Source organism: Muscardinus avellanarius, assembly GCF_963383645.1.
Source record: "Muscardinus avellanarius genome assembly, chromosome: 14".
Classification (NCBI taxonomy): Eukaryota; Metazoa; Chordata; class Mammalia; order Rodentia; family Gliridae; genus Muscardinus; species Muscardinus avellanarius.
The window spans coordinates 9,625,808-9,640,712 of NC_137800.1; the positions used below are offsets into that span (position 1 = coordinate 9,625,808).

General features: G+C 45.3%; 1 protein-coding gene across 1 annotated transcript in view; it reads left to right on the forward strand.

Moving 5' to 3' along the window:
• Positions 1-378: 378 nt before the first annotated feature.
• ADRA1A (adrenoceptor alpha 1A) overlaps positions 379-14,905 on the forward strand; it is a gene marked incomplete at both ends in the record, with an annotated part of 93,080 nt that continues 78,553 nt past the window's right edge. Inside the window, one exon of the mRNA XM_080710481.1 lies at positions 379-1,261. Coding sequence (XP_080566607.1) covers positions 379-1,261 — 883 coding nt within the window. The remainder of the gene's footprint in view (positions 1,262-14,905) is intronic.

The following is a 14,905-nucleotide window of genomic DNA, read 5'->3' on the forward strand; positions in this document are numbered from 1 at the left end:
CTATGTACAGAATGTTCAGTCCTCTCCCCGCTAGGACGAGTCAGGCAGCACAGAAAGGCGGACTCCGGTAATTTTGCAAAGAGCTTCACCAGGACTCGGGTAGGGAGCGCGTTGGGGCCCCCGGCCACACAGTAGTGGAGAGGCCCTGGCACAGCCCCGCGCCCCTGGCCATGTCGGCTTCGGTGCCCTGTGCCTCGGAGGCGCGGCCCTCCGAGGGTTCCCAGGCCTGGCCGGGGTCGCTCCCCACCCCCAGCCAAGCCCAGCTGGCAGGGCTCCCCCGAGGAGGGGAGACCTTCTGACTCCCAGCCAGCCTCTCCTCCCGCCTGCGCCCCTCCGAGGGTGGCCCTGAGAGCCCCTCTCTTCGCCCAGGCTGGGACCATGGTGTTTCTCTCTGGCAATGCCTCGGACGGCTCCAACTGCACCCACCCGCCCGCACCAGTGAACATGTCCAAGGCCGTTCTGCTCGGGGTGATCTTGGGGGCACTCATCATCTTTGGGGTGCTGGGGAACATCCTCGTAATCCTCTCGGTGGCCTGTCACCGGCACCTGCACTCGGTCACTCACTACTACATAGTCAACCTGGCGGTCGCGGACCTCCTGCTCACCTCCACGGTCCTGCCCTTCTCGGCCATCTTCGAGATCCTGGGCTACTGGGCCTTCGGCAGGGTCTTCTGCAACATCTGGGCGGCGGTGGACGTCCTGTGCTGCACCGCGTCCATCATGGGGCTGTGCATCATTTCCATTGACCGCTACATCGGCGTGAGCTACCCGCTGCGCTACCCGACCATCGTCACCCAGCGGAGGGGTGTCAGGGCCCTGCTCTGCGTCTGGGCGCTTTCCCTGGTCATCTCCATCGGGCCCCTGTTCGGCTGGAGGCAGCCGGCCCCAGAGGACGAGACCATCTGCCAGATCAACGAGGAGCCGGGCTACGTGCTCTTCTCCGCGCTGGGTTCCTTCTACGTGCCCCTGGCCATCATCCTGGTCATGTACTGCCGGGTCTACGTGGTGGCCAAGAGGGAGAGCCGGGGCCTCAAGTCCGGCCTCAAGACAGACAAGTCAGATTCAGAGCAAGTGACGCTCCGCATCCACCGGAAAAATGTCGCAGCAGGAGGCAGCGGAGTGGCCAGCGCCAAGCACAAGACGCACTTCTCGGTGAGGCTCCTCAAGTTTTCCCGGGAGAAGAAAGCCGCCAAGACGCTGGGCATCGTGGTGGGCTGCTTCGTCCTGTGCTGGCTGCCCTTTTTCCTGGTGATGCCCATTGGTAAGTCTGCCAGCGCCTCGCCTGTCTCCGCGTCTGGGGGTCGGTACCTGCTCCCCGCTCTGTGACTCCGGCTCACAGTCCTCGGTTGAAGAAACACCCTGCCTTGCTTTGCAGGGCATTTAAGACAGGCTCCCCAGGAGAAGCCTGGATTTTCATTCTCTTTCCACTCCAGACTCCTTTACATCAAGTCCCAGGGCGCTTTTCAACTACACTAAAGTGGTTTCCAGCTGGTGCAGATTAATTGGTCTCCTTAATAAGAATGTCAGCTTTTCTTAATGCCTTTAAGTATGTGTTTAGTTTAGATCTATCTGCCCGCTTTGGCGGCTCCGACTCTCCTCCAAGTACTTAGGCTGACTGTGGAATGCCACTTGCACTCTGCTGAGACAGAAAATGCAAATTCCCTTGGTCTGGAAGTAAGCAGCAAGTTCATTTTAGACAGGTGCATGGTTCTGTTATTGCATTAGCTTGCTCATAGGGGTTCTTCATAATGGTCCGCGTATGTGCTATATCTGTGCTAATTTTGTTTTCCGGATTCAGTATGGAAGTACGGTAAGCCTCTAACAACAACCAAAATGATTTTTGCGTCCAAACCAAATTAAGCATTAAAGAATTATTCCTTGATTTTAATAGCAAGAGATACTATTCTTATCTACAATTATCTGAGAAGCTGCAGATGATACTGCTTGAAAACAATGTGGTAATATTACAAATCCAATTTTTGCAGATGATAAATTAGCTGTTGTCAAAACTAATTAGCTCATTATAAGTATCAGCAAGCTGATCCACTTGGAATAGCTGTCTATCTCTGAGAGGCCTTCCGTGAGATCCCCAAAGGGTTGTTTACTATTTTTAGTTTGTGAGTTTCAATATAGATCTACATATCCGTTATCCACTAACTCAGTCATGGTAAAAATTAATAAAAATTTGTTTCAGGGGCTGAACCAAACTTAAATGGCACGTAGTTAAAGTACTTGGATTTTCAATTCCGTGTAACAATAGCAGCTATCATTTTTGAGTGACAACTACGTTCCAGATATTTTACCAGACTTCCTATATTCACCAGTCCTTTCAACAACTAATATCCTGAAATCAGAGGTGGGGGAAAGGGATTCTTTGAGTTCTAATACCAAAGCCACCAGCCACGAGTCACTGTTTAAAAATGTGAACTAAAATTAAATAACATCAAAATTCAGTTCCCCAGTCCCAGTGGCTGCTTTTCAAGTGTGCGATGGCCACAGGTGGCCAGTGGCTACTGTTTTAGATAGAAGAGATTTAGATTATTTCTGTTGTGCAGGAATTGCTATTGGATAGGGCTGTTTGAAAGGCCCCTCCCAGCCCACCACCTGGCTTCCGTTGTGCCTGCCTGTCATTGCTCACCCTGCTCCTGGAAGGGCATCATGGCTTTGAATCTATGGGGTAGACGAGGCCAAAGTCAAAGGGATCTTCTAGGCCAAAACAAAAGTTGCATAGTATTCTAATAGTGACGGGAAGTCATTTTGGATGGGATGGGGTTAGAGGGTGAGTAGCTGTTTTCATTTTATATTTTTAAAGGATCATTCTGGTTATTGGATGGAAATTGGGGATTCGGGGGTAGGAAGAGTGGAATCAGGGAGACCAGTCAGGAAGTTGAGGGGAGAGAGGCCACAGTGCCGTAGACTCAGGTGGACACGTGGGGGTGGTGAGGCGTGATTATATTCAGCCCTTATTTCAAAGGTAGAGCTGATGAATTTGGACATAGCTAAGATATAAAGAGAGCAACTAAGGGTGATTCTTAGGTTTGGGGCCTGAATAACCGGGCAAATGGAAGTGCACGTTGCTGAGATTGGGAAAACCAGAGAATGGCAGGTTTAGAAGGGGCTGGTGAAGGTGGGAACTTGGAGCATTTATTTTGTATGTTGTTATGGGAAATGTCTGTTAAACATCAGAGTGGGAAAGCTGGCTGGGCTGCAATAAATGAATTTAAATCTTAGAGGGGAAGGTGAGATGAAAACTGGGACACATCCGTGTATGTAAAGCCACAGGAATGGCGAGCTTTGCAGGAGAGAAGGGGCTGAAAGAAAAGAAAGTTAAGGGCTGAGCCTTGGAAGGATCAGGAAAGACAAGAGAACCAACCAGCAGCAGAGATAGAGATGTGACCAGGAGCTGGGAGGAAAATCAAGACAGTGGGATAGACCTGCAGCAATGGATATTCCAAGAAGGCAAGAGTGAGCCGCACGTCCCAGGGCGACGGAGCCAGGGGAGGCCTGGGCCCGGGTGGCCCGGCCAAGGAGGCGGTCCTTGGTGATGGAAGGTGCTCACACCAGGCTGATTGCATCTGTGGAGTGACAGGAGGGGCAAAGGCCTGCTGCCGAGCTTTGCAGAGAGAGTATGGTGGGAACAGGCCAAATAAATGATGCTTTTGAAGCTTTGCTAGAGCGAAGCCTAGAAAAAGAGAGGGGCATGAAGGATGGAGTTCTCAGAAGTGGGAGAGATGACATCATGGTTAGGTTCTGGTGAGGGGGGAAAGAGAGAGGGCCATTGCTGGCACAGACCAGAGAGGACAGGGAAGGCAAGCCATAGTGGAGAGTTGGGAATGGATGAGGGCGGCCAAGGGCCCGAGCATCATGGCGGGTGGACGTGGAGGGAGAGACAGACGTGTCTGTCTTCAGGGTGCTTTTACATCCTCAGTGATGTAACAAGCCACGTCATCAGCTCAGCTCGAGGAGGGAACAGGGAACACGGTGGTTTGAGAAACAAGACACAAAATTCTCCTCTTTGGGAGGAGGGCAGCAAATGCATGGTGGCATTTAGTGGAGTCACCTGGATGCCCCGAGGGCCTGTTTGGGATTCAAATGATCATACGTTTAAAGCCAAGCAGTGGGGAGGCTGTGATGGTTTCCCACAGCTAAGCACCTGAGGGCTCAGGGCCACAGCTGAGCGTGGACCATGAGTTCTAAGGAGCAAGGGGGAGTCTGTGAAGGGATACAGGTAGGACAGGGCAGGAAAGATGCGGAGCCAGCTGGTGGAAGGAACCTGGGAAAGATGGGTTACCCTGGAGTCTGGGGTGATGATGGAGACTGGGTTCTATAGGGAGATGAGGCCCCCCCATGGCCTGCAGGAGAAGGCAGAAACTGATCTCATTACAGCCTCTGTATGGTCGCAACTTCCTCTTAACACCAACCCAGTAAGGCAGATGATTTCTCCCAGGATGTATTGACCATCTAAGAAGTACCAGGCACTGAGTTAAAAGAAAAAGGAGTAGTGGATGTGCCTGCTCCAGAGGGCCTCCCAGATCAGTTAAATAAATAAATATCAGTTGAATCAGATTGGGAATATTGGTTATTATTGATTAGTTTTACCAGGGGCTGCGGAACATAGCAGTTATCTGCATCCATAGGTCACTGTAGAAGCTTTCAAAAGTACTGCTTTTGACTGAGTAGGGTTTTTATTTTTTATTATTATTATTATCTTTTTTGGTGGTACTACAGACTGAACCCAAGGGCCTTCCACCTCTGAGCTACATCCTAGCCACCCTTTAAAAAATTTTTGTTTTGAAACAGGGTCTCCCTAGGTTGCCGAGGCTGATCTTGATTCTGCAATCCTCCCGTCTCAGCCTCCCAAGTACTGAAATTATAGACACGCACCACCATGCCTAGCTCTGAGAAGATTCTTTAAAAAAAGACGCTACTATCTCTGCTGGGCCAACAGCAAGATGTTATCTGTTTTTATTAACAACCTTAAGCACATTCTTCATGCAAAATACGAACAGAAAAAAATAAATATGCCTTATGCTATCACACTCAAGGAACATAAGCTCTTAAATATGATAAATGCTCCCTTGGGAAGAAGAGGTTATCGGTCTGGAGAGCAAAAGGATTTGAAACTAAGTCAGGGCAGGGACGAGTGTGGTCTGCAGGGCTGAGAGACAGACCTACGCGTGATAGGAGCTGATCCAGGGAAACAGGGCAAGTAGATTCTATTTCATGACTGACAGTCCCTGCTCTGGAAAAGACACTCCGTCCTTGTTGCTCTTGTATTTCCTGATTCCCTCAGCTTCTCCCCACCACGGCTGGGCTGCTCATGGCATAGAATTGAGTGATGGCAGGCAGAATTCTGGCTTACCTGCTCCCGAGTTTAAATTTCGCGAGTCTTGTTTCCTTTACACATCCCAGACGTTTGGTGGAAAGTCAGAGCCCCTTTGGCAGAGAGGGACGTCACATTGGAGGTTGTCATCAGTCATGTATACCTCGGAGGGAATGCTTGTAAGAAGCAAGTGTTGATCGTGGAGAGGAATCAGCAGAATATGAAGGTGTCATCCTCAAGGATGGGAGAGGGGAAGGATGGAGACTGTGCCTCCCAGGGCAGTCCTAGCACCTGCAGCCTGACCATCCCATCCCCTTGTCTAGAGCCTAGTAGTTCCAGAGGCAGTGTTCCAAATGGAAAAAGTAGGGGACCTGAAATTTGAACTGAGGTTTTCTTCTTCACAAAATAGGGGTTGCTATGCTAACCAGCTACCTCCCAAATTGCCCAGCATAGAGCAAATGCAGTAAGTGTCCATCTTGCCAGTGTTCATTTGACTTGACCATGACTGACATTTGCCCACATATGGATGCCCTCATAAGGGTGGATGTTCTTGGGATCTGAGGGTGAGAGAACATCAGAAAGAAAGGAACAAAAGCAACGTCCACCAAACACATCGTTACGCACCTGAATTCTGGAGTGTTTTCTGGCATAAATACAAAAGCTGGCATTTATTATTGGACCTAAGCGGTCACTGTGATCTCTGAATCCAAGAGGGCAGGGTGGGGTTGAGAGTTGGCTCATGTGGACCCAGAGTACTTGAGAGTGATGCTTCTTTACAAGTCAGGAGCTGGCGCAGTGGTAGAGAAGGAGATTGTGTTCTAAGGTGGGAAGCTTGGGGAAGGAGGAGCTGGTTAGGAGCTGGTTTGTTGTGTGGATGGAGAGGCAGAGGATGATTCCGCAATCTCACTGAGCATCTCCTATGTATGAGGCATAGGAGAAGGCACAGGCAGCTGGAGAAGCTCTGGAGAGAGTAATAAGGAGTCTCTTTCCAAGGGGAACTCAAAATAGGAGCAGTGAGGTACCGAGAAGTCTCCGAGGGTGAGATACACATCATGTCAAGAAACAAGACCCGAACCCCTAACGACATAAATGCCTCTCGTGACTCTGGTTTCTTGGCGGATGCCTGAGCTCACCAGGGGTAAGTGGCTTCATTGCGGGCGTGGTGTAATCAGGCTCTGGATTCTTACAGAAAAGGTTGACCTCTTAGAGGTAATGATGCGAACAGAATGGAACAGCCATTAGGACTACTAATTTAAGATTAAAAAAAAAACCAACTTGTTCTTTTGTCGTGGTCGTTTTTGCTACTCTTCCTTCATCACGAGCCATCCCAAAACATAGTGGCAAGAGGCATCTTGTGGCTGACAGTCCTGTGTGCCAGGAATAAGTCAGCGCTGGGCTGGGCTGGCAGTCAGGGCTGGCTGATATTTGTGGTGGCCTCTCTTCCTGCAGCAGCTTAAACCAGTTCTCTTTGAGTGAGATGGTTCCCCCCAAGAGAGCCCAGGTGGAAGCTGCCAGACCTTTGAAGAGCCAGGCCCATATCTGGCCCAGAGTCCCTAGTGCCTCATTCTATGATTAAAGCAAATCATGAGACCATTGTGGGTCCAGAGGAAGGGAAAGAGCCCCACCTCTCGCCTTGGGGAGCAGCAGGTACATACAGGGATGGGGGCATTGCTGTGGTCCTCTTGCAGAATCCTGAGCTCACAGTGTATCTGATGACCTTTCTCCTCCATCCTTCAGTGATACTTCAAGCTGCCCATGTGCTGGGCCTCATACTTTGCCTTCAGTAAAAGCAGTGTGGTCCCGGCTTCCCACAGGTGTCTGATCTCAAGAGGGACATAGGCATTAATCAGATAACCATGTGAAACAGTCCTACATCTAAGTGGTGTCTCCAAAACCTATACCATGAATAAGGTTGGTCTGTGGCAGAGAGGTCTGAAAAGTCTTGCTGGGAAGAAGGAAAGGTTTGATCTTTGAGCCAAGATCTGCCACACGCGCAGGTACCTAGTGGTTAAAAGAGTGAGAGAAAGCGCAGAATGGGCAAAGTCCACGAGGGTTGTCTAGAAAGGCTCTGCGGCCAAACCTGAGAGAAAAGAGATAATTGGTGTCAAATGAAGTTGGAAAGAGAAGGACCAGACTAAACAAGTCTTGATAACCATTTTACAAGTTGTTTTTACCCAAAGATGACCAGGGAACAGAGAGGACATGGTCAAGTTTCCATTTCAAAATATCAAAGGCTTTAGTAAAAAGATGATAGATGGGCCAGTCAGGAGACTCCCGTGGGCCAGGAAGAGATAAGACCTGCCGAGTACAATCCTGGGAACTCGCCCCTTAAAATGCTTATTCCCTGGAGCTGCCGCAGCCGCAGGACCCCGGAAGGCCTCCCGTCACTGCCTCTCCAGCTTAGATTTACGAGAAAATGTTGCTCGTGATCACAAATAGAATAAGCGGCCTTGGCTTCGAATTCATTTTGGCTGTCTCCACAAGACAAATCTGTCAGTGAAGAATTACAGCCCTGTTCAAAAGAATGCTTCAGGCTCGGGAGGTATTGACAAAGAGTTGTGATGGTACTTTGAACAACAGCTCACTCCCAAATCACGCTGCTGCGCACGCTGAAGGAGGGATAATTTCTTAGTAACGAGTTATGTCTGTGTTCCTCACCTCACGGTCTCATGGTGGGCAGAGGGATGCTTTTCCACGGCATTTTCTTCGTCTAATAAGTTCCCTGAGTTTTAGCCTTACTGTTTAGCTTGCCAATTTAACACTTGCAGAGTGAAATTTCTTTTTTAATACTATATTTCTTTTCCGGGCATAGGAGCACATGCCTGTAATTCTAGTATTTAGGATCCTGAGACAGGAGGACTGAGGTTTGAGGACAGCTTCAGCAATTTAGCAAGACCCTCAACAATTTAGTGAGATCCTGTTTCAAATTAAAAAACAAGTATGGCAGTGCACATTTGTAATTCCAGTACTTGGGTGGCTGAGACAGGAGAATCACGGGTTCATGGCCAGCCTCAGTTTCTTAAGTGAAGCCCTTTACAACTTACTGACACCCTGTTTCAAAATAAAGAATAAACAATAGGGCTGGGGGTATAGCTCAGAAGTAGAATGCCTCTGGGTTCAATCCCAGTACCACAAAAAATTAAAAAATAAAAATAAATATGATTTTTTAAAAAGGGGGCTGGGGATTTAGTTCAGAAGTAAAATGCCTCTGGGTTCAACTCTTAGGACCACTGAAAAATACAGAAAATGTTACTTGTCTGTTTTCCAAAAATCCCTGTGATCTTTCACATAGATTGCCACAGAAACACACACACACACGTATACACTTTTAGTTGAATCCAAAAAGCTTACTCAGACTCATTTATGCATCTTCCTCTTTTGGGTATCTCCGTCTTAGTTAACTCCAGCTGCTGTAATAAAAATCCCATTAACCGGGTGGCTTATGAACAATAGAAATTTCTTTCGCTCAGTTCCTGAGGCTAGGAAGTTCATGATGGAAACACCGGCAGATTTGGTGTCTGGTGAGGGGTCACTTTCTAGTTCCCAGATGGCTCCTTCTGTGTCCTCACATGGTAGAAGAGACCAGATAACTCTCTGGAGCCTCTTTTCTAACTCCTGCCCCAAATCCCCACCTCCTGATACCATCACATTGAGAGTTAAGATTTTAACATATACATTTGGTGGGGGCACAGACTGTCAGACCAGGATAGGATGCTGGGGCCTGTCATAGTCAGCTGGGCTTTCTGTCACTATAACAAAATGCCTGAGGCACTTAACTTATAAAGAGGAAAGGGATGTTTTGGTTCATGGTCCTGAAGGTTCCAGGCCAAGATCAGGTGGCCCCATTGCCTTGGGCCTCTGGCAAGGGCTGTACATCATGGTGAAGGTTCATGAAAGAGCAGAGTACTCGCTTCACTGAGCCAGGAAACCGAGAGAGAGAGAGACAGAGAACCAGGGCCCCACGGTTGCCTGCAGAAGCACTTGCTTAGCAGGGCGTGGTGGTGCATGCTTGCAATCACAGCTTTCAGGAAGCTGAGACAGGAGGATGACAGTTCACAGACAGACTCAGATACTTAGTGAGGCGCTTTGCAACTCAGTGAGACCCTGTTTCAAAATAAAGAATAAAGCCAGGCCTGGTGGCACATACTTGTAATCCCAGCACTTGGGAGGCTGAAACAGGAGGATCATGTAGGTTCTAAGCAAGCTTCAACTGGCTTAAGAGACCCTGTTTCCAAATAAAATATAGAATAGGTCTGGGAGTGTAGCCTGGAAGTAAAATGCCCCTGGGTTCCATCCCCAGTACCACAAAAGAAAAAGAGAAGAAGAAGAAGAAGAAGAAGAAGAAGAAGAAGAAGAAGAAGAAGAAGAAGAAGAAGAAGAAGAAGAAGAAGAAGAAGAAGAGGAGGAGGAGGAGGAGGAGGAGGAGGAGGAGGAGGAGGAGGAGGAGGAGGAGGAGGAGGAGGAGGAGGAGAGGAAGGAAGGAAGGAAGGAAGGAAGGAAGGAAGGAAGGAAGGAAGGAAGGATAAAAATAGGACTGGGAGTGTAGTTTGGAGGTAGAATGCCCCTAGGTTCCATCCCCAGTACTGCAAAAAAAAAAAAAAAAAAAGTACTTACTTAATGACATGAGGACTGTCCGTAAGGCCCCCACCTCCTCTGGGTCTATAGCACCTACAAATGGTGGTACATGGATTTCGGGGGGACAATAACTTCCACACTGTAGCAACACTCTTGCCCCTAATTGTGTCTTCTTCATTTTTGGATTTTTAGTGTCCTGTACTGAGGAGGTAGATTTAGTCCAATGACTGTTCCCTATTGCTAGTCTCCAGCCCTTGCTGTTGTCCCCTGATGAATCTGAGGTTGCTGGCCCACCTGATGGCCCAGGCCACCCAGTCCTTACTGCAACTAGACTCTCAGAGTGGCCGTGACTCCTCTGGTTCCTGGCTTGAGTGATACTCACGCTATTGGTACTGGCCAGGGAATCACTTTGTCCCTACAACCCCTGTGCCAAAGGGCAACCTGCTGAGCCAAGTTCTCAGCAACATTGCCCCGGTCTCAGGGTACAGAGGGCCTGCGGGTTCCTTCCACAATACCAGGCGTGCTAACCTAGTCTTGCCCTCTGCCCTGTCCTGCTGATTGCTACTTCAGTGGGTGTGGTAGCTCTCAGGTGAAGGATCACCTCCCAGACACCCAGAATGAGATGTCTTCCTCCTCCTTCTCCTCCTCCTCATCATCTTTATTTCTCTTCTTCCTCCTCCTCCTCCTCCTCCTCCCCCTTCTCCCCCTCCTCTTCCTCATCATCATCTTTTTTTCTCTTCTTCCTTCTCCTCTTATTTTCTTTCTCCACCTCCTCCTTTCTCCTCCTCCTCCTCCTCCTCCTCCTCTTTCTCCTTCTTCACCTTCTTCTCCTCCACATTCTCTTTCTCCTCCTCCTCCTCCTCCTCTTCTTCCTCTGTTCCTACTCTTCATTTATCTCCTCCTCCTTCCTTTTCCTCTTCTTCTTCCTCTTCTTATCTTTCTTCTCCTTCCTCTTCTTCTTCCCCTTGCCCTTTCTCTCCTTCTCCACCCCCATCTCTTCCTCTTCTCCCCTACTCTTTTCCTCTTTCGTCTCTTCTTCCTCTTTCTCCTCCTCTTCTACCTTCTCCTCTTCCTCTTCTTCTCCAAATGAACAGAAACTTGACTCCCACCCACTCCCTATGGAATAACAATGACTATGGCTGTTAAGTGGAATGCAGGGAGCGAAAAGGAGAGATTCTAAAAAGAGGAATAAAGATGATAACTATTTTAAAATATTGTAATCCTTGGACACATCTAGCTACTCTTTTTCCCATTTGTGTTTTATTGTCCTCATGGTCTTTGCAAATATGCAGACATAGAGTATTTGTATGCAGTCACACCTTTCAATCTGTTCCTTCATGGGACACACCTTCTCAGGTGCGCCTGGAGAGACCTTGCCAGTCTGGGCCAGGTAACCCCATCGCCTCCTAGTTCTTTAGAGCACCATTTATGTTCTACCTGAAACTTTTTGTTTGTATTTTGGTAGGTAATGTCTACCTTTATTAGTTTTTAAACAACATTTTTATGGTGCATTATAATTATGCATAATTGTGGGCTTTGTTGTTTCACATCTGTGCATGCACACTGTGAAAGGGTTAGACAGTCTCAAAAGATTTATCAAAGAGCCCATCCTTTCCTGTCTTATTTGGGAAAAACACATTTGCTATATTACAAAGAATCCTTTTTTTTCCTACCACTTAATTGCTTTCCTAGCATTAGTACCACATTATTTGAAGGACTGTGGTTTCACAATACATTTTAGCATTTTCTGGTTTAGGATTCCTGGATGCATATTCTTTTTCAAAATTACCTTGTCTTTTTCTGTTCTTGCATGTCCTTTTTTTTCCAGGAAATCTCTGGACCCTTTGTGTCACTCTCTCTGCTTCCCAAATGACTTCTGAACGGTCCTGCGCTCTTACTTTTAATCACTTACTGACATCTCCTGAAAAACCGTCAGCACAGTAGACACACACTGGCTGCTCAATACAATAAACAACTTACTAAGAACACGATTAGTTTTAGAACAGCACACTTCAGCATCACAAAGATGTCTCTTTCTATAGTTGTTGGAACTATAGAGATCCAGATTTAAAACACATTTTACCTAACTTGCAGTTTAGAATGCAATTTTATTAAAAATGAATTTTTAACTTATCAAAGTCTACTTTTTGATTTCCATTAACATAATCTTTTTATGACAGTGTTTCGATCCATGGTATTTCATACTATTTATCTAAACATGTATTTTCAGATTAAATTCTATTTGATCAGGTGGCATTATTCTTTTTTATATTACTCTATGATACTACATAGTTCCAGTCTGAATTCATATTTCTACATGAAATGAGCCTATTGTTTTGTTTTACTGTGCTGTCTTTATCACATTTTGGCACCAAGCTTATATCAACTTTATAAAGCAGATTGGTGACACTTTTCATTTTTTTCTACAATATGTAACAGTTTAAATAGCATAGGAATTATGTGTTCCTTGAAGGTTCAAAAAACTTGCCCATAAAACATTTGGGCACAGCTCCTTTTATGGATGCAATTCTTTTAGACCAGTTTCTATTTCTTCCATGGACAGAGATCTATTCTGATTGTCAGATTTGATAATTTTCATTTTCTCATTTTCTTCTCCTCGAGATTCAACAATTTAGCTTGGATTGATATGTGAAATTTTGTATTTTTCTTCATTTCTTTGCTATCTTTCTCATTTCCCACATCATACACTTATAATTTCTTTCATTTTCGTCTTCTCAGAGGCTTCCTGGAAGCCTGTCTATTTTATTAGTTGTTGTTTTTCCCAAAAAAAATCTAGGTTCTGTATTTATTAGTTATTTTGGTCTGTTTTCCAACACATTAATTATCTTTAGAGATTTCTCTCTTTTATTTTCTGGCCTTATTTTGCTTTTCAATGTTAGCTTGAACAGCGTGTTTAGCTTACATGTTTTAATTCTTTCTTATCTCAGATTAAACAATAAAAGCTTTCCTCTAAGCAAACTTTAGTTCCACCCCCTGTGTTTGGTAGGCAGGATTTCCATCCAATTGTTCTGTGTTTCTACTTTTAAAATTTCCTTTGTCCTGTGCAGACAAGGAAAGTAGTCCTTGTGTGTTGGTTTTGTTTGTTGACTTGAAAATAAAAATTGGTATTCTGTCCCCTTTCTTAAAATTATTTCCTAATTTATCACTTTGTGGACAGAGTGTGAACTAAATAATTTCCAACTATGGAAATAACTGAACTGAGGTTTTCTTTAGGACTTAAAATACAATAAAAAATCTATAGGTTTGATAGATTTAATGTTTGATATATATTAAAAATTTTAAGCCAGGCGTGGTGATGCACGCTTATAATCCCAGTACTTGGAAAGCTGAGACAGGAGGATCTCGGTTCATGGACAGCCTCAGTTACTTAGTGAGGCCCTTTGCAACTCAGTGATACCCTGTTTCAAAATAACGAAAAAAAAATAAGGGTGGGGATGTAGCTCAGAGGTAGATGTAGCCCCTGGGTTCCATTCCAAGTTCTGCAAATAACAATAATAATAATAATAATAATAATAATAATAATAATAATAATAATGTGTTTTTCAGATCTTTATCTGTTTTTCTTATTTTTATAATTATTCATCATCTACTTTATGTGTGCAATACTGAGAAAAGTGTGTAAAAAAAAAGCTTTCCCATTGCTGAGTTCTTTCCAATTATTTCTATTTTAACAGATTTTGCTTTATGTATATTCATACTGTTGCCTGACAAAGATTGAATCAATAATTCATTGATATCTTCATTTGGAGATGGTTTTGTCCTATTTAATTATTTCTCCATGATGGCATATACAATATTTTGTCCTTTCTTTTTCTCTCTCTCTCTCTCTTTTTTTCTTCTCTTGTGCTAGGGATTGAACTCAAGGGCATTCTACCTCCAAGATACATTTCCAGACCTATTTAATTCTTTATTTTGAAACAAGTCTCACTAAATCACTGAGGCTAACTTTGTACCTGCGATCCTCCTTTCTCAGCCTCCCAAGTACTGGGATTACAGGTGTGTGCCAGTATGCCTGGCAGATATATACATTTTTTAAAATTACAGTCTTTAAATCAAGCGTGGTGGCGCACGCTTGTAATCCCAGCATTCAGGAGGCTGAGACTGGAGGATCACGGTTTGCGGACAGCCTCAGATACTTAGTGAGGCCCTCTGCAACTCAGTGAGACCCCGTTTTAAAATAAAGAATAAAAAATAGGGCAGGGGGTGTAGCTCAGAGGTTGAATGCCCCTGGGTTCCATCCCCAGACCCGCAAAAAAAAAAAAAAAATTACAGTCTTTAATATATTTGTGTTTGCATTTTCCAATATATTTTTGGCAATTTTTTCATAAATCAGCTTGTATATCTTGCATCAAGCACAGTTTTTAGAATCTATATCCCTAATTTGTGTATTTGTCTCTAAATAAGATTTTTTTTTTTTTTTTTTTTTTTTTTTTTTTTTTTTTGCAGTACAAGGGATGGAACTCAGGGGCATTCTACCTCCGAGTTACACCTCCAGCCCTATTTTTTTAAATTATGTTTTATTTTGAAACAGGGTCTCACTGAGTTGCAAAGGGCCTCACTAAGTAGCTGAGGCTGTCTGCGAACCCCGATTCTCCTGTCTCAGCCTCCCAAATGGTGGGATTACAAGTGTGTGCCACCACGCCCGGATAGTTTTTGTTTACTATAACACCATTTGGTTTGGTTTTTGTTTCTTGCTTCTGGGTTCATGCTTTTTGTCCTTATGTTCTTGGTCTTTTGTAAAACAGATCATTTTCATTACATTTTGCTGTTGTTTTCTTTTTCTTTTCTTTTTTTTCTGATGGTGGTGGTACTGGGGTTTAAATCCAGGGGCATACTATATCTGAGCTATACCCCCAGCCTTATTTTATTTTTTATTTTGAAACAGAGTCTCTCTAGGCTACTAAGGACCTTGCTAAGTTGCTAAGTCTGGTCTTGAACCTGCAATGTTCCTGTCCCAGCCTCTTAAGTACTGGGATCACAGGCATG